The sequence below is a fragment of the Rissa tridactyla genome, chromosome 3 (genome assembly GCF_028500815.1).
Source record: "Rissa tridactyla isolate bRisTri1 chromosome 3, bRisTri1.patW.cur.20221130, whole genome shotgun sequence".
Classification (NCBI taxonomy): domain Eukaryota; kingdom Metazoa; phylum Chordata; class Aves; order Charadriiformes; family Laridae; genus Rissa; species Rissa tridactyla.
This window is the reverse complement of record NC_071468.1, coordinates 107,348,042-107,367,520: the sequence shown is the minus strand read 5'-3', so window position 1 is coordinate 107,367,520 and position 19,479 is coordinate 107,348,042. Positions and strand designations below refer to the sequence as shown.

The 19,479-nt window shown below is 36.7% G+C and overlaps 1 protein-coding gene across 6 annotated transcripts in view; it reads right to left on the bottom strand.

Annotated features, from left to right (window-relative positions):
- Window positions 1-19,479, bottom strand: part of TRAPPC12 (trafficking protein particle complex subunit 12) — a 51,787-nt gene that overhangs the window by 25,361 nt on the left and 6,947 nt on the right. For all 6 annotated transcript variants that reach the window (XR_008465249.1, XR_008465248.1, XM_054194147.1 and 3 more), the window contains exons 4-5: window positions 10,764-10,877; window positions 9,765-9,903 (exon numbers count right to left, since the gene is read on the bottom strand). Coding sequence is in view for 4 of the 6 variants with exons in the window: in XM_054194147.1 (XP_054050122.1) it covers window positions 9,765-9,903; window positions 10,764-10,877 (253 nt within the window). In the remaining 2 variants the exon portion in view is untranslated. The remainder of the gene's footprint in view (window positions 1-9,764; window positions 9,904-10,763; window positions 10,878-19,479) is intronic.

Here is a 19,479-nt window from a genome sequence, read left to right as displayed (position 1 = left end):
CCCGTTCTTAGCAGGCCTGTATTTCAAAGAGGCAGACACTGTATACAACGAGTCACTGCCTCTAGACACTTTTTTGAAGGTTGACAAAATTTTAATTACAAAACTCACTAATTATGACCTTCAGAGTATGCCACTTATATCTACATAAACTCTCTTTTGCCAATGCTAACTATTCCCCATGGCTTCCGTGACTGCTTTGTGCCTGTAACAGATGTACACACAAGCTTCATGCATCATCATACATGGAACAGAGATTAAGAAAACAAAACTGCCTTTGAAATTCTATTAAGAGAAGTGTAAAAGGTTATTCAATCAGTAACAAAAGATAGGAAAAGATAAGATATGTATGTATCCTGACTAGTACCTAGCATCCAATGGCAATCCTGCCAAAAAAAGCAGTGCCTAAACCCAGCTAGTCTGGTACTGTTCTTTTGGAGAAGAAGAATTTTCTCCAAAGAGAAAGGAGAGAAAGAATTAAGAATAGTCTTAATTTACTGCAAATACATGAACCATGCACCTACTGCTGCACTCAACAGGATTTGTGAGGCAAAGGTAAAAAAAGGAAAACTTTTGTTCATTAGTAAAGTTTTGTAAAATCTGAGATATAAACCAAAAGGAATCTAAAGTTTTAGCAACATTTTTGGTTAATGACTATGTTGTAGCATTTTCAACTCTGAACAAGTTTGAATCATCACATTCTCTTGTAAAATGCGGCAGAAGGTCAATTCAATAAATACTCATACAGAAAATCTGAACTGGTAACAGAACAGATGAACGTGCAGATAGACGGGTATTTAATGGAGCGCAGATGAAATGTCTCACGTTATCCATTTGTATAAAATTTATACAATGTTTTGTAAAACACTTTTTGGGATTGCATATTTTGTAAAGTATTGATCTTATATATTGCTGAATGAAGCCACACTATTATGATCCATGCGAGAGGAAGGAATAACCCATTACCAATCTACATCATCAGAAGTGGTGTCAGAGGATGTCAGAATGATGAATGCAACTCCAGGCCAACTTAGACTCCATAAGAATCTGATTTATTTCCTATCACAACTAAGACCTCAGTTGTAATAGGCATTCAGAACTATATTACTTCAAAATGGACTTTATTAATTTTTTATTTCTCAACCACTTTGTATTTCCTTCAGAGCATGTGACCAAAAGGCATTCCAGTGTGATCCTTAGTATGTATGTCAAATGTGATCACGGGTCTCTCAAACAAAACCAGAAGGAAGGTGGCCCATGGTGTAAGGGTAGTCAGTGTAGTGACTTTTCAAACCATAGTTTATATTACTATTTCATGCAGGAGGATCTAAAACTCTAGCATCTGTTTCTTCTCTTTCTTTTTGAAACTCATGACGTAACTAGTATACTGCCAGAAATTTTACTGTAAGCATCCAGCATATCCATCCAGTGAAGTCCTATTACTTACTGCTTATTAAACAGGCTGCTAACTTCATTTAAAATCTCAGAAACACCAACCGTTTGTGCCCTCTTCCTCAGTTTCCTTGTAATCCTTCTGAATAGCAGAAGATTTTTATTTTTTTGGAAGAAAGCACAAACTGTACGTGTGCTCTCACACAAGTGTGGTAACTGGGGAAAACAGGAGAGAAAAGAAACAAGCTTTTACCATTGGTATGTCTGTCTTATCATTCCATGTAAACAATATTTTGTAACTTCAAGTCAAATCAGATGAGCAAATTGTTCATAAAAAAATTTGCAGCACTTATCCAAGCCACTCATCCAGACATACCCCTTAAACACTCCGCTTATAAAAAAGAAAACCTGAGATTTTTAGTTAAGTGCATTTTCTGAGATACGTTTCTGTCTCCAAGTAAGCTTCTTTCTAGTTAGATGATATGAGGTATGGATAATGTATCTAATTCAGTTCCCACATTAATAAACTGATTTTCTGGTTAAAAGGAATGACCATACGTTTACTTTAGATTTGGTAAAACTTTCAATCAGTGCTACTCATATAAAGTGCCAATACAATTTACATGCATTTCTCAGGATGGAATACGTGGCAGTAATAAAAAAAATTACACGTGAAGAGAACTCTTTGCCAAAATAATCCTGTAACTCCTTGTTAACAGTTGTTTAAAAACTGACAACACCCACCTCCCCAGAGTACCCTAATTACTGTATCGCCTCCAGCATCCAAAATCTGAATCTGGAATTTTCTCAATCTAAGAAAATGGAACAATCTTCTTTGAACTTGTCTGAAACAAAGGTGTCAAGAAAGAGCCTGGAAGAAGCAACAGCAAGTCACTAAGAATCTTTTCAGAGGGTGGATGGTTATGAACCTTTGTTATCAAAGAAGCTGTGTGTGTACGGTGGTAGACAAGAACATTGCGAGCATAATAGGTTTGAAAAGCAGCCCAGTACAGCTTCATGGGGTGAATGGGAGATGAAAAAAGCAAAGGCAAATTGTAATATGACTCTTGTGAATCTTCAGGAAAGCCACATCAGTTCACTGATAAAAAGGTAAAAAAAAACAAAAAATAAGAGAATCACGGAAAGTGATGACTTCAAACTCTTAAATGAATCAACTCTGAGCTCACAAAGAATTTTGGTGTGAACAATGGGACGTGGATTTGTTGTTTTATGACATCACCATATCACCTTGCATCAAACGCTCATCATTCAGCCTTTTTCTGCTGCAAGAACAACCATGCAGAGGAGCTCATCCTGTTGTTAAAAGAACATATGACAGAAAAAGAAACTGGACAGAAATCTACAAAAACACAGCTTCCATTCTGTCTTGCAAGACACATAGGTTGAACCTTCCATAACATTTTAGTATGAAGGTGGTGACAAATAAAAAAGAAATGAGATCTAAAAAAGGCGTGTCTGAGATTTTAGAAAACACTGTAATTTTCGTTTTACATTGTCTAGGTTAATAAGAAAACAGTTGGGAAGAGGAAAGTGATGATTTGTGGATGACTCTAGTAGATCAATAATAATAGTGTTATAAAGATCTGAAAGGCAAGGTGTAGAATTCAGAGTACAAAATTTAATTAAAAAGCAGATCAACAGTAGAGGGGAAAAAACCTATACTTGCCTCAATAAACACAGTTACACTGGGGAAAAAACAAAACAAGAAAGTAAGATTGACTATATTAACACTAAGCCATAACAGAAATACACGTGCTTGTTAGATTAAGAATTACATTATATTGTCTGAAAGGTTTCACCTACTTGCTTACAGTTAGGCCACATATTTAAGGCACACAGCGTAACAGATATTTCTTTGTAATAGGTTCCTATACAAGTGGGCATATATATTCCTGTGATATCTCACTAGGGATAAGAGAATTTTATATAAAATAAAATGGATTTTAGCGTGTGCTGCCTTTTGCAAAACTATTTGGAATCAAACCCATGTCCTCTATTATATTTCACTCAGTACTGAATTTAAGAAGGCAACATGTCAAGAAAATATTTAAAACAAGCAGCACATCTTGTAATCAAAATGTTTACTTAAGAGCACAGGAGAATGGATTTTGCTCTCTAATTCATGCTTCGGATTTCTAAAGAAGTAATGCCCTCTTACACAGCAAAACCACGTCAACTAAGCCTAGATGATTTCAACAAAAGGCAAGACCCTACAGTTACTGCTAGGTATTAAGATTTTATTTTCAAGTTAGCTAAGTCTTATTCTAGCTTGATGTTTTGCAGTTGACCTCTGTTGCTGCTCTTTAGGGGTTTCATAATAATTTTATCTATAAAAAATTCATAATGGAAAAGTGGTTTAATTTTAAGACAACTCTTTTCTTAGCTATTACTTTTAAACACAATAGAGTTTTTTTTCAAAGAATATGATTTTTGATTGTCACTTTGGCCTGAATTAGTCTCATTCATACATGTATCTTATCAGCATACAAAAGGCAAAACTAAAAAGTAAAAAAAGGTCTGCTTAAAGCAAAATGGATACACCAAAAGCACGGGAACAGATGGAATAAATAGTAAGATCAGGTGGAATTTTCTAAGACTACAGATTTTAGATTCTACTTCTTTATGAACAGCTGCACATTTTCATAACTGTCATAACATAAACATCACCTTATGCCAATCAAATTCAAACTGCAGCCCTCATCTGCAGCCCTTTTTAGAGTAGAAAATTGATGATTCCAACGGCTAGACATTTCATCTTTGTATTTTCTTGCTGCTAAATCAGTAACCAGAAATGCTTTCTGATCTGCCTTCTACAGGTTATTCAACAAATCTTAAATACCAAAAAGCAGCAGTAGGGCAAATCACCATTTATTGAAAGTACAAAGTGGGATCTTATAACAGTAAAAAAAACAAACAAAAAAACCCCTTCCTTCATTGAGTAGAAGAGAAAATAAAAGAGAAATACAGAAAATCAAGTTTTGGAAAGATACTGTGCTTTATACATAAGTATACACACAGAGATGTATATATGCATATAAATGCAAGGATCCTAGATGTTTGTAACCACGGAAAGAAAACGTTTTGAAAATTTTATCTGAAATGGCATGTTTTCATACACATCACAATTTAAGAACACAGATATTCTGAATTAAGATCTGGTTCTGAAAGGTTCTTCAGTAATCTGGAGTTGTTACTTGCACCGACGAAAGGAAAATACAAGAGAAAGAATGCAGAAAAACTCTGCAACAACAGCCCTACCACAAAGGGATCACTATAAACTTCACCTACTGATAACTGTAGCAAGGCAGAATTTTGAGTTACTCACTCACTTAAGAAACACTATTAAAAGCTGGTACTGTCTACAATGAGACTAAATAGCCTTGGGAAAGAAAGCACAATTAAGTGCAGCACTCTACCCCCTTGAAATTATACATGCATTTCTTAACTAAAATATCTATATTATTTTAGAAAAGACTCTACTTGCAAGTATGACTACTCTGAAAAGCCAACTGGAACCACAACACTTATTCAAGCCTTATTAGCTGATTTCATGGGTAGAAGGTAGCTCTGAAGCAACAGAACAGATGGTGAATTTAAAGAGACAACAGAGAGGTGTACATAGCACTGTAAATAAAATAATTGGCAACCCAGTTCCTCTAGAGGTTTTAACATGTTTTTTACTGTCAACATGAGCTTGAATGAAGAACTCCTCCAAGCAGTCTGACACAAAGTGCAAGTTCAGGCACGGCAGTATTTGTGGTAACATATGAGAAAGCCAATACTACATATGACAATGACTGGAGTCTTTTTTTTTTTTCCTTCTGTTTTCCTGCAAAATTTATTAACAGATAGGAGCAGTCTACATGCTACAATGTCTTCAGTTTGTGCATTTCTTCTCTTATCCCTGTTTTTACCTTGATTACTCCCTTTTGCTTCCCCACCCACCATAATTATTCTTCTTTTTCCCCCACACCACTTCCCATTCTGCTGCAGTTCTCCCACTAACCAAAAGCTGATGAGGATGAAAACAAAAGGGCATTGCATTTACAGCATCATGCTATAAACTACGCTGAGAAAAAATTAAAGGAAGCTTTAGCAAGGCTGCCTCCTACTACCATAGACAAGTAGGAGAGAAGAGAAGAAGAAAGGAAGACAGTAAACTCCAAATGGCCAAATGTCACTGTAGAGGCATCACTATGTTTACTGTAAAAGCATATAGGAGAGAATTTCCACAATCCATAGGAGACAATTTCCCCAATCCATGCCTGTTCTTCCTTATGGTATAGTCTGACATTCAGAAGTAGGACCAAGCTTCAGAGAGCAGGCAGACCTTGGAGCTCTACGCAGCCCAGATGTCTGTAAAATGCCTTCTGCAGGTGTTAGAGAAAAATTCTGGAAGCGGGTTTTCACAGTAAGCGCAATGTCTCTGCTTCGAGAGACATACGACAAGTTTCCTATTACATCTTTTGCTATTTTATAAGCTTATTAAATGTAGTAATAATAATAATTTATTACATTTCACCTTAGATATCAGCACTGAAAACCTGTTTATGACATGGTTCTGAATGACCGTTCTAGACCACATATGATAGGATTCCTTTACGGATATCTGAATTTCAAAACCGAATAAAAGAAAAAAAACTAAGAGTGCTGCCTGAGTAAATAAGGACATGTAAAAAATGAAATCTCACACAGCCAACTATTTTTTGTATCAATTTTTTCATGTATGTCTGCTAAAACTTCTAACTACAGTGGATATCAGTAAAGTCAGAAAAGTAGTATAGACCTAACGAAATATGCTAAAACAACAGCTGATTGATGTCTAGATTCACACTATTTTGAGAGAAATACATATATTTTACATATACATAATATATACATTTTTTATTTTTAAACTGTCACTATCTATCTGAAAGTATCAACCTATTGCAGCACACACTGGTGTATCCCTATGGTCGCAACACAGCCACATCTTAAAAAACCCCTTGTGTTAGAATCAGTAAGAGAGTTCATGGGAAGGTGTACAGTATGAAGTAAGTTTCTGTAGCACATACAACTAAATTTTTAAGAATATGTTCCTTATTTAGGCACTTTCCAGACAACAGAAGACTGATTTCATGTTAGAGGAATACAGATGATGCTGTACCATCATAAGGAGAATGAAAAGGGGAAAGGAAAAAATCCATACATATAAACCTCTGGTCAGGGGAATAAAAGTCCTATTTTTCCTTGTGCACAGGGTTTTTTTTTTTCCTCCGTAATTCAAAATAAATTATTCTCAATTACTGTAGCTTTAGAACACTGATTTTGGTAGCATTAACTTTTCTGTAACTTACTGGTCTATTTAGCAGAAACAAGACCAAATTATCTCATAAAAGAATGAAATAGCGTTTTAATGTTCCATTTTAATTGTTGGCTCTCACTCTTTAGGAACACATAGGCATTACTAATGGAAAGGATATCTCAGGTTAGCTGATCTATCATACAATGACTTTATGAAGTATCATGAGGAACACAGAAACAAACGATATGAATAGAAGTGGGTCAGACCACGTAAATATAAAGTCAAAACCCTAAAAAAAAATTAATAAAATCCTGAAATCCATTAGTCACGAGAATGATGACAAAAATTCAGCCGTATGCACTCCACAAAGTAGAATGGAGATGTGCAGGAAGCAATCTGGAATAAGAGTTCCTCACCTAAGCACCTACCTATTACAAAACAAAAAAAATATACATAAAATCAGACTTTTTGGCTTCTCTCTGTAGATGAATTTAGAAGAAATAAATCCATCCCAGATTTTACTAGGAAATAAGAAGGTTGTGCTCTCTGCCCTGTATCAAACAGGAATGATCAAAGAGTGACTTAACTAATTTTGCTGGCTGGTACAAGGATCCCAGTAGATTCCACCCCCCCTGCCCCAGATGGTACACACCTGCAGGCAACGGAGATGATCAAAGAAGGAGACTTTCCTGGTAGAAACCAGGAAGGGAAGATTTCATAAAGGTTAAATCTTACAGCCATGATGAAGACAACAGTAGTGGGATCAATACACAGCTTGGCTGCAAATGCCGTACAAAATCTCAGGACGAAACAGAGATTAGGACCATTGCCGAAAGGGAAAGAGCCTTGGGAGCGCTTCAGAGGAAAATTAAGAGGACCTATTGGCCATGTTAAGTTAAATTAATGGAAAAAACATCTTCCACGCCTCATACATTTACTTGGAATTTCAATTCTTGGAGGTATATTTCTCAGAGATTAATGGATGAGGGACTATCCTCACTGCTGTAAGAAGCTCAGGTATAAAAACTTTCTTTATTTCAAGCACAGAAAACTTTCTAATTTTTTATTTTCTTATTATGAATATTTTGAATACAAAGAAATGATGCAAAATATTGTATGTATTACAATTAATGTGTACATCATTTATATCTATACTCTCATTTCTTAAATTGATTTTAAAGTGCGCTACCCCATTAAATACCATGAATCAAAATTAAAATGTTGAAACAAAACTCTTCCTTTTATGCTTGTTACACCACAAAATGATATGCAAAATTAGCAAACAGCAGTGGATTGTGGATTCATACTAATATATTTCAACAAAAATATATGAATGATTTATATCTATTTTATTATTTAAATTAGCTGGTTAATGATGCATGTACACAAAATTGTACTGTAGTTGAACGCTGGCCAGAAGAGAACTGCTTGCTTTCTCCTACTTCCCTGCAAACAGCATCTCTCGCTCTCCTCAAAACTGCATAAGGAAGGTTTAATGGCTGTTCCCACATCTTAATCACATTGTATCTATATAAGATATCTACAACCACTAGGTCAGCTCCATCCAACCTTGATCTTATTTTCCTTACAGATGATCAGATTACAGTCCCGGTTGGTATGTTCGACTGTTAAAAATGAACTGAGGCATATAATCATGAAATAGAATATTTTCCTTATGCTCACCATGCTTGTCATAGACACCTTCATAATTTGTATGAAATAGCTGGAGTGGTTGAGTGGTTGCTGCAAAGACAGTTTGGATCCAAAGTTCAGTCACAGGATGAGTGTCTGCAACAGCTGGCCAGACTGTCCAGAACTGCTGCTACCTGTATGCTCTGTGGCAAGAGGACTGAAATGCCTCAAATATTGACATGACCTGCAAGGACTCTTTTCTCAGGCAAAATAACTTATTTTTAATACTGAAAAAAAGATGTGGAAACATACATACGGATGGAGGAAGACTATTTCTGTGCAACACTTCATCTGCTACCAAAATGTAAGCAGATCCAAAGAGCTGTCCAACCTGATGATCAACACCTCTCTCTCAAAAATAACACAGTTCCTTCTCAGTGCATTGCATATATTCTAGGCAAAACATGAAATTTTTGCCGGTGATTGCCTGAAAGATGCTGAGTAAGGTCAGATGGACTTGTTCTAGGCAGTCCACATCATTGGTCTTACTGGGCTACAACTGATCCTTGCATCACTAAACAGATGAAACAATGCTGAACTTTCTCGACACCAACTTCCCTCTTCCTCAGCAACCTCAAAACCTCTGTGTCTTTCTAGCTTTCCTCATTGAGACTACGAGCATCTATGAAAAATAGACTATATTTTTTTTCAGAGTGGCGCTGCCTATTTCAACCAAGTGTTTTATTATACGTTGTGGTTCAAATACGAAAGCCAAAGAACAGCAGGATCACTCAACAGTGTACTTGCGTCAGAGTTATTTATTTCTAAATAACAAATTGAGGAAAAATAAAATTTCAAAATAGCCTGACCAGGAGTGAAATTGCTATTAAAGATAGCAATTTTTCAAATTCAGACTCCCAGAAGACTAAAATAACCTGAGTAGTGGAACTATCTGGTTAATGTATTGGCTATAGGGAGCAGTGGGAAGTAGTGCGTTTATAACTCGAGATAAACCAGTTATAAAGAAATAAGGCTTGTGGTGTCTGTTTTCCTCTTAGACAGTATATTACTGATTTTTATTTAGTGTCAATTACTAAGCAAATAATATTACATGTAACCAGTATTTTTTTACTAAGGAAAACTATCAAATTAGATCTAATTTTTTATTCATAATCCTATAAACCAGGAAACCTAAGAAAATAATACCTGTATTAGCACATGTGCATGGACATGCGAGTGTTAAAATAACATACTGATAATACCTGGATGAACTTAAGAGGAAATAATACAGTTAGTTATGTCTCTCGGGGGTGGGGGGAAGAAAGAATCCAAAGTTCATCAATGTTTTAGAATTAAAAAAACCACCTGAATCCTTTGTTTTATAATAACTGGTAAAAATGGCCAAAATAAAAAGCATTTTATAAATCAAGTATCTTACCTTTTCGTCCAGGGTATACATGAGGGTAATATTCATAATAAAGATCAGGCTGGTCTAAATTTCCAAATGGTTCAAATTCCATTTCTGCATTTTGGAATAGATTCAGTTTTACCAGCAATGCTAGTCTCACAAACCACAGCTAAAAATTAATACATAAAAAAAAAGGAAAACACAAGGTCTGTTATTAACTTCTATCTCAAGCCACATCCAAATACAATTTCAACTTTCCAAGTTTTTCTGATAAAGTTGAGTAGAGTTTCTATGTTACTTACAGATAAGAATCAGGATTTCTATTTACATGGTCTTTCACAGAATACTTTTCATAAGATCATTAAAACAAAACCCAGAGGACTGATGTTTTAATTATTTGTAAAGGTATTGAGATTTTGAAGATGAAGTTTAAAACCTAGCCTGCTTCAAAATCAGAACATCTCTCTTTAAATTGAGTTAGCATGGAAGAATTATCAATCTCACTTTTAATTATTTTTCCAATTTTATGCAATTCTTAAAATCTGTTATGATTTTGGTGAAATTCCAACAGCTTTATAGTTAGCAGGGCCAGAACCATGACTTGTCACCTGGTCATGTTTTGTTCAGTAAAACCTGTGTAATATTTCATGAACCTTTATTAGTTTGGGTTCTTAACATCATGAAATATTCTTCGAACACTTGAAATCTTACTACGAAGTTCATAATCTAGATACCATCCATGAACTTTAGCACAGTGAGTCTTACAAGTTAGCAAAACATATTCCTTTTGACTAGTGTGATTACCCTTAAAAGCGTACAATCAAGACAGAATTTTACTTTAAAAAAATATTTTGTTTTAAATGAAGACCTACTTTACATAAGCGAACAGAAAAACTGATTTGCTACAATGCTTTAATAACAAGCTCAGTTTCTAGCTAATAATTAGGAAAGGAAGTTGGATCATGTTAAAAAACATGCCGCTGTGATTATTGCTGGAAAAAAGCGACAAGGTTGTATCTTTAAACATACCTGTAAAGAATCTGTTGTATGGTTAGTAGGCAGTCCACTTTTTTTATAGCCTTGACCATGTGCACTTAGAAGCCGCCCACACAAGTCAACCGCTGCCCTCCAGTTTTTACTGCTCTGGGAAGAAGAAAAGAGTAAGTAGCAAAATCATAAAGTCTCTAAAATGCCCAAGTGCTTATTTTGCCTGAAGCAGCTACATGTACCCATCAGTAATAATGACAAGGTCAGAAGAGCTGGTCGGTGAGAAGCAGAATGTCATTTGTCAAAGCTGCACATCTAATTAGGCAAAAGGTGAACTCAAGCATGAGAGAGAGTTAATATTAGCAGATCACTAAGACAAAACAATACACACCACCATATGGGATTCTGAACTTAAAGCTATATCATGTTTGCTAATATACCTGAATATACTATAATATTCACAATTTTGCTTTCTCTTCAAAAGGCGAAAAAAATTCTCAGCCATATTTCATTGATCACATCCAATTTACTCTACTGTTATAAAGCATTTAATATCTATTCCTACCCCACTGACTTCAGTATTTCGGATTATAACCCCTAATGCAGTTCATTTAATGAAAACAGACTTTCCTAACATTGCCCAGAACACAGAATCAATAACAATTTTTTCACCTACGAAATGTAAATATTTGAATTTCCATTGCATGGCTACCTTAAAAATACTCTTTTATATATATGTATTTTCATTCATAAAACAAACCCATTCCTAGTTAGACAAGTCAAACTGTCTTGTCACACCATCATCCTGTTATGCTTCTGCTGTAAATAGCTAACGCTACCAAAAAACTTAAAACACAGACTAATGTTTCACAGGTTTTAAGCCATCATACTTTTCTATCATACAGAAACATATTTCACATGTTTTTACAGAAACATATGTTTTTCAAGAAACATATCCAGCAAGTCATTACAAAACAAATTCTGAAAGTAATCTTTTTTCAAATAGTTTCTTAAATAAAAAAAAATAAATATAATTAATATAATAGAAAACTGGCATGTTGTCTGGTGAAATGTAAAGGAATAGAGTATGTTTATATCAGTGCTTGCAAAGTTCAGGTACTCACCTTGAATTGGTATTTTATTAAATTCTCTGCAATGTTTAGAGTTTAGAAAATATGTCAATATAGCAAACATAAAAACTAATAGTAAAGATGAAGTTTTCATACACTCTGGCCCCTAATTTGCAGCCATATAGTTCAAGGGGCCACTACAGACATCACTGCACACTGACCACCTAATCTCTCTCCCCTGCCTTGTCAAATCCCTGATAAAAATTTAAGTTCCACTGGAAATACCGAAGTTGGCTGACAGCAAGACCACGAAGCAGCACAGCAGCTTGTGAGATGTCTACACTCTTATGGAAGAGTGGGAATTGATAACGCATTTATAACATCCTTCAACATATATCTGTATCAACTTAGAAAAGCTCAAAGACGCTGACATGGATTACCTGAAATTTATTCCTCTTCTGCAGAGACAAATTAATTTCTTATTATCCTTAGAACAGAAGCAGACACAGACTCTAAAACTGTTCAACTTTTCATCCCAAGTGAGAGTTAGTATCCAAAAATAATAATGGAATATTTATGACAAACTTAGGTGCTACAATTTTTACAATTCCATTTCAGGCATGGACAAAAAATACTTTTTCTTTCTAGAACAAGACAGCCAGGAGAAGCAAGTCTGATGACCACTGTAAAAACAGTCTTTGCTAGAAAATGAAACATTATATTCATCATGATTTCAAAATTAGAGATGCCTGCTGGTCATGGAGCATAATTCTCTGTGGAAGCTTAATAGAAGGCTGCTGGCAGTATAACTTAATTTGAAATTAGTAGGACATATTATTGTCTCTGGCAAATTGTACCAGACTTACAGTTGCCAGTGTTGCCAGCCCACCAGAAATCTTCATCCAGTTATTTAAACACCCCTCAAAACCTTGCAGGTCAGTCACCTTCCCATTTCCTTTGGTCTACAGCCACATAGTCCTTACAACCCAGGGCCTTGTTCCTGAAAGTAATAGGGATGAATTTTGTTTGTAAGTCCTAAGTAGAAGCTCAAAGCAAATATGGATACTACAGCTTCAGATACAGCACCAAAAATACTGAAGAATATTCTAAAAGAATAAAATAATTATTCTATGATGTTCGGGACATGGTCCTCCAGCAGCAATTGTGTGAAAACATTTTTTCCTAGAGAAAATACTGTCAACCAGATATTATTGCTAAACGATTCACTAACACCGTATCAGCCTGGCAGAACTGCTTTCCACACAACACATTAGCAAACCTTTTTTTCACAAAAAATATGAAGCTGTTGTTCTTTCAAAGAAAGGCAACAGCTCGTATGATTTCTGTGCTTTTCACATACTAGTCCGGATATTTTGAAGGCCCAGGGCTCGGTGCTGGGGCCGGTTCTCTTTAATATCTTTATCAATGATCTGGATGAGGGGATCGAATGCACCCTCAGTAAGTTCGCAGATGACACTAAACTGGGCGGGCGTGTTGATCTGCTTGAGGGTAGGTTGGCTCTGCAGAGGGATCTGGACAGGCCGGACCAATGGGCCAAGGGCAATGGTATGAGGTTCAACAAGGCCAAGTGCCAGGTCCTGTACTTGGGTCACAACAACCCCATGCAGCGCTACAGGATTGGGGCAGAGCGGCTCAAAAGCAGCCTGGCAGAAAAGGACCTGGGGGTGTTGGTCGACAGCCTGCTGAATATGAGCCAGCAGTGTGCCCAGGTGGCCAAGAAGGCCAACAGCATCCTAGCCTGTATCAGGAACAGTGTGGTGAGCCAGACTAGGGAAGTGATCATCCCCCTGTACTCGGCACTGGTGAGGCCCCACCTCGAGTACTGCATTCAGTTTTGGGCCCCTTGCTACAAGAGGGACATTGAGGTGTTGGAGCATGTCCAGAGAAGGGCTACAAAGCTGGTGAGGGGTCTGGAGGACAAACCTTATGAGGAACGACTGAGGGAGCTGGGGTTGTTTAGCCTGGAGAAGAGGAGGCTGAGGGGAGACCTTATCACCCTCTACAGCGACCTGAAAGGAGGTTGTAGAGAGATGGGGGCTGACCTCTTCTCCCTGGTGACAAGTGATAGGACAAGAGGAAACGGGCTCAAGTTACGTCAGGGGAGGTTTAGATTGGATATTAGGAAACATTTTTTCACTGAAAGGGTTATTAAACATTGGAATAGACTGCCCAGGGAGGTGGTGGATTCACCATCCCTGGAGGTGTTTAAAAAAAGGGTAGATGGGGCACTTAAGGACATGGTTTAGAAGTGGCTTTTGTCAGGGTAGGCTAATGGTTGGACTTGATGATCTTAAAGGTCTCTTCCAACCTCAGCAATTCTATGATTCTATGATTTTCAAACTAAGAACCCAACTAAGGCTATCATGATCCCTTTTTATTAAAAGCAATAAAAGGAAACAGCCAAAAAAAATCTGAAATGGAGTAAAAAATGTGAGTTATAAATTCTGATAAATGCACATCTAAAAATCTGGTAATGCTTCCAGTCCATTTGGTCAAAGTTGAAAGTAACGGAGATATTCTGTACATCCCAATGCCTTCTATAAGCCTCTTTTCTATGAAGAGGGATGAAGGAATGGGATGTAGCGTAGAAAAGAATTCCAGTAACTAAAATTAGAATGCTACTAGTTCAAATACAAGAACAGCACTGACAACGTTATATTATTGAGATTCAGAAATGAAGAAAACTTCCAATCGAGTAAAATGACCCAATACAAGCCAAATCCATAGTCTGTCTGGAAAAAATACTTTTTACATTTCTTCCTTTTCTAACAAAGTGTCACAAGAACTTTAATTACCAGAGTTTTCCCTATATCTGAAAGAATGTGTTTTCATTCAATTATGAAGTTATTCACTGATCTGGACTGAAAAAAATCACAGAATGGTTTGGGTTGGAAGGGACCAGAAAGATCATCTAGTTCCAACCCCCCTGCCATGGGCAGAGACACCTCCCACTAGACCAGGCTGCTCAAAGCCCCATCCAACCTGGCCTTGAACACTTCCAGGGATGGGGCATCCACAACTTCCCTGGGCAACCTGTGCCAGTGCCTAACCACCCTCACAGTAAACAATTTTTTCCTGATATCCAATCTAAATCTACCCTCTTCCAATTTGAGGCCGTTACCCTGTGTCCTATCAAAACATTCCCTGAGTGTAATGTCCCTCCCCATCCTTCCTGTAGGCCCTGTTTAGGTACTGGAAGGCTGCTATAAGGTCTCCTCAGAGCCTTCTCTTCTCTAGCCTGAACAATCCCAACTCTCTCAGCCTGTCCTCATAGCAGAGGTGCTCCAGCCCTCTGATCATCTCCGTGGCCCTCCACTGGACTCGTTCTAACAGGTCCATGTGTTTCTTGTGGTGAGGACTCCAGAGCTGGACACAGTACTCCAGTTGAGGTCTCACCAGAGCGGAGTAGAAGGGCAGAATCACCTCCCTTGACCTGCTGGCCACACTTTTTTTAATGCAGCCCAGGATGCGGTTGGCTTTCTGGGCTGCAAGCGCACACTGACGGCTCATGTTGAGCTTCTCATCCACCAGCACCCCCAAATCCTTCTCCTCAGGGCTGCTCTCAAGCCATTCTCCACCCAACCTATATTTGTGCCTGGGATTGCCATGACCCAGGTGCAGGACCACAGAATAGCTGAATACCACTGTCTCACATGCATTCTTGGAAGTCTCCTTGAGCAGGTCAAATTTGCTTGATCTTTTAATTACAGCTGAACAAAGATCTTTGACATATGATTGCATTTATATTTCCATACTGTACATTTGTTTTCCTGAATGAAAGTAACAAAGCTCAGGTGATGCAACAAATACAGGTAATACTCAGGTAGAATTCTTCTGTCAAGCAAAGAGTCATTCAGATTGGACATAAACTGAAAAGTGTTCAATGGAAAGGGAACTCACCAGATACACAAAGAGAATTTATAACATTATTCAGTCTCTCGGGAAAACAATTTTGACTCAGAGGTAAGCCACTGAAATTTTATCCAATAAATTGATGCCTTTTAGTATAGAAATGCAACTACTCCTCACAAGTCCCCTGTTACTGTTTGTGCTACATCTTGTCTCTCATCTTCTCAAATCAGCTAGAAAAATGTTGGAAATTGCTCACTGATTTAGAAATAAAGGAGCACAGCCCCTCCTGCCCCCATATTTTTAAGGATAATTTCTAACTTATTAAAGTGAACATGAATGCCATACCACTGTATCCGAGTTTGTTATATCTGAAAATATACGTAAGAGCACAACATTAATCATGTGCAAAAGTAACAGTATATGATTTTTTTTAAAGACAGACTCAAAGGGAGTCATTAACTCTACATGTAACACCATTAAAGTGATTAAAATGTCCTCCTCCACTAGCTATGACATTCTTCTCCCCTGTAAATTACATTGGTAGAGCACTTTCACATCAGTTAAGAAAATGTAGTTAGTAACCCTTTCCTGGTCTAGTAGCTTCAAGAAATGATTGCATACTTAGAGCAAACCTTGCATATTTATACTGGCAAGATACAGTAGTTGTTTTTTAGGTATGACAACTATCAAAGACATAATTTTCCTATGGCTGCAAACATCTTAAAACTCAAAATATCAGAAAGGTTTCTAGTAAGAAATACTGTGCTATTTGTTCAAATGAGGGTAAACAATTAACCTAAAATATGGAATAACAGGAACTAACATAATTGCAGCTTGCACCTTGTATGTATAACTTTTATTTGCTGCTGTAAAACAAAGCTGTGAAGATAAGCTCTTGCTTACATTTATTTGCTCTAGAGGTAAATGCATGTTCCTATACCAGATTAAAAAAACTTTTCAGAAACTGAAAACTCAGATTTTATGTTTTCCAGTTGAAAAATATAAACACTTAGCCTCTACAGATGTGTAACTATTTACAAGTTATCACCTGAATGATAAGTACATAGATTTACAGAATTGCTTTGTGGGACTGCTTCAGCACTCCTGTATCTCTTAAAAGCCTCAAAGCTGTAAAACTAGTTCAATTGCAGAACCTCCCCACCATTAGCTTACCAGTAAAGCATTTCCAATTCATGGTTACCCATTCCACAGTGGAAGTTTAAAACGTGAAAGTAGAGTTGTTCAATAAACCAACTATCTGTCTTTGGGTTACTGGTACAAACCTTACTAAATAAACCAGAGACCAAATTCATGCTGAACACATAATTTTGTAGCAGAGATTAACAATCTGAGTTCAGTTCCTGGTGAACAACTGATTTGGCTTAGAAATGATTCTGCTGTTGGTGGTCTCAACAGAAAAAGTGCACCTTTGAAAGTTTACCTTACCACCTTCTTGATAACATTTGCCTTCTGACAACTAATTGTACTTGAGGAAACTTTTGCAGACTGTTTGTACTATGAACCACCAAAAAGGACTTCAGTCTCCAACATTCTTTGCTGCTAGCACTGACTTGATCTTACACACAGAACTGTCTTTTAACTTGTAAAAGTAAATGTTTTTTACTGGAACTTTTATAAGGAAGCTGAGAAGTTACTGCTCAAGGATGTACACTGCAATCAATCCAATTTAAGATATTCTTTTGTGACCCTGGTGAACAGAGCTGGTATCTGCATTTGCAGATATAATCTAGGAAGTATTGTCAATATATGGAAGGACCACATCACTAAACAGGGATCAGATGATTTACAGATTCAGAATAACAGAAAAGGTAAAACACAATCATTAACATGGAAAGTTATGTAACTTACAATATAATGTATGAGTTCTAGACAGTGATAATAAAAAGATGTTATCTTCAATTGGAAGAGATTCTGAGAAGAGTTCCTAGGATGATTATGAAGACATCCATGATGAGATGACTAGAAGAGTTATTTTTGCCTTTAAAAAGAAAATCTGAGAAGTGGAAATGTCACTGCTGTCTACCTGTACAAAGTAGCAGGGGAGAGGAAGCAAATATTGAGAAGAGAAAATGACTTAAAAGGGAACATGAGATCAAAACACTTAAATTTTTGTAAACAACTTTATCTTTGATTAGAAAAAAAGATTTTGAGAGAGGATTGATTAGAATTCCTTTGATTAACCAACAAAGGAATGAAGTTCTGGAATAGCCTTGGAAGTAGTAGCAATCTGTATTTGTTAAAACTGCCAAATAAGCCAAGAGAAGCAATCGTATGGTAGAACAGAGGAGCTCCAGAGTTGCAGCTGAAGACCTGTGGTATGAAGCTTTGGGATACTGAAGCATTTAGCATGCTTTTCCCATTCACACAGGATTAAAACAGTAACCAGATGCAAATGAGCATCCTTGCTTCCTCTGGAGCAAACAGGCTTGGAATACTCTTTTTTTGGGGGTGATTTTTTAGTTTTGGTTTTCTTTTTTTCCCCTCTTCTTTCCTTCCCATAATAAGATTGAGTTTACCCAAGATCATCTGAAATTTTTAACCTAACAAATTTCTTCATAACAGGACTTAACATTCACTTCTGGTTTCAGCTGCCACTGATGCCTTCCCACAGCATGTGACAATTTTTGAGACTTTTAGATGGGATCTCAGATTTACACATCTAAATTCAGATGTGATCAGTAACTGTACTGGTTATATCTTTTTTGACTTAAGAGTTCAGACATCGGCTCACATGTAAAAAACTAAATAACAGTCTGAAGCTGAAGTCTATCCTAATTCTACGCATTTCTCTTTTGTACTGTGGACCCCTTTGGAATAGACTCTTTTAAGTAGCTGTCCGTTGCTGCAGGGGATTGAATTAGGTGACTGAAAAGATGTCATTAATTCTCATGTTCATGTGCGGTTCACACAGATACCAAACAAACAGCTAAGGAAAAAAAAATCTTAACTTTATGGAAACTGCAAAGCAGTATTTCCAATTTTCACCAGTTTTTATCCAGATGTTAATGAAAATATTCCCTGTAAGTGGCTCTTTGCATGAGAAGATATACTCACTGAACATATGTGGTCCGGAATTCACTCATAAAGAATGTAAAATTGGTGGCTGATAACAGAGCACTTAATACGTGCCATTCTGGCCTACTGTGTATGTAACAGTAAAAAGCACACATATTTTTAATTAATATCATCTAGCATGGGATTTTAATGTTCCCAAGTCTGAAATACCTTTTACCTTTAAGACTGCTGCCAATCAGAAATAAATTTTCCACATTAAGAATTTCAGAAAAAAACAGTAATGTTTGCAAGGAAAAAAAAACCACCAGAAAACTAATTCTTATCATAAAAAGAAACAGTTCTGCAAAAAAACCTGAGAAATAGTTATATTGCATACTCTAAGAACAACCAACAGCTAATGATTGGAAGCCTTGAAAACTGAAGAACATCCTGATTTCTGGCTGAATGGCTGCAATTTTACCAAAAAAACCCCTTCTAATAAGGCAAGTTTTTTAAAAAAACCTGCTACAGGTAGCAAAAAAATCTGACAGCTGCAGATTGCCTCCTTATCTTCTCTGCTTTGATCCTAAAAGCCTTACGACTGCTCTTCTGGAGCTTAAGAGCACACTCAAAGCTAAAACAGCATCAGTGGCAGCACTGTATTAAAGGTACAAGATTTTCTGCAGCACAGAATAACATTTTGCATGGACACAGCTACCAGGCCAAATAAAAAAAGATTTCCCATGCATCAAAACTCCTCTTCTGGAAGAAGGAAAGGGAAGTTCGGAAAAAGGCTTTTC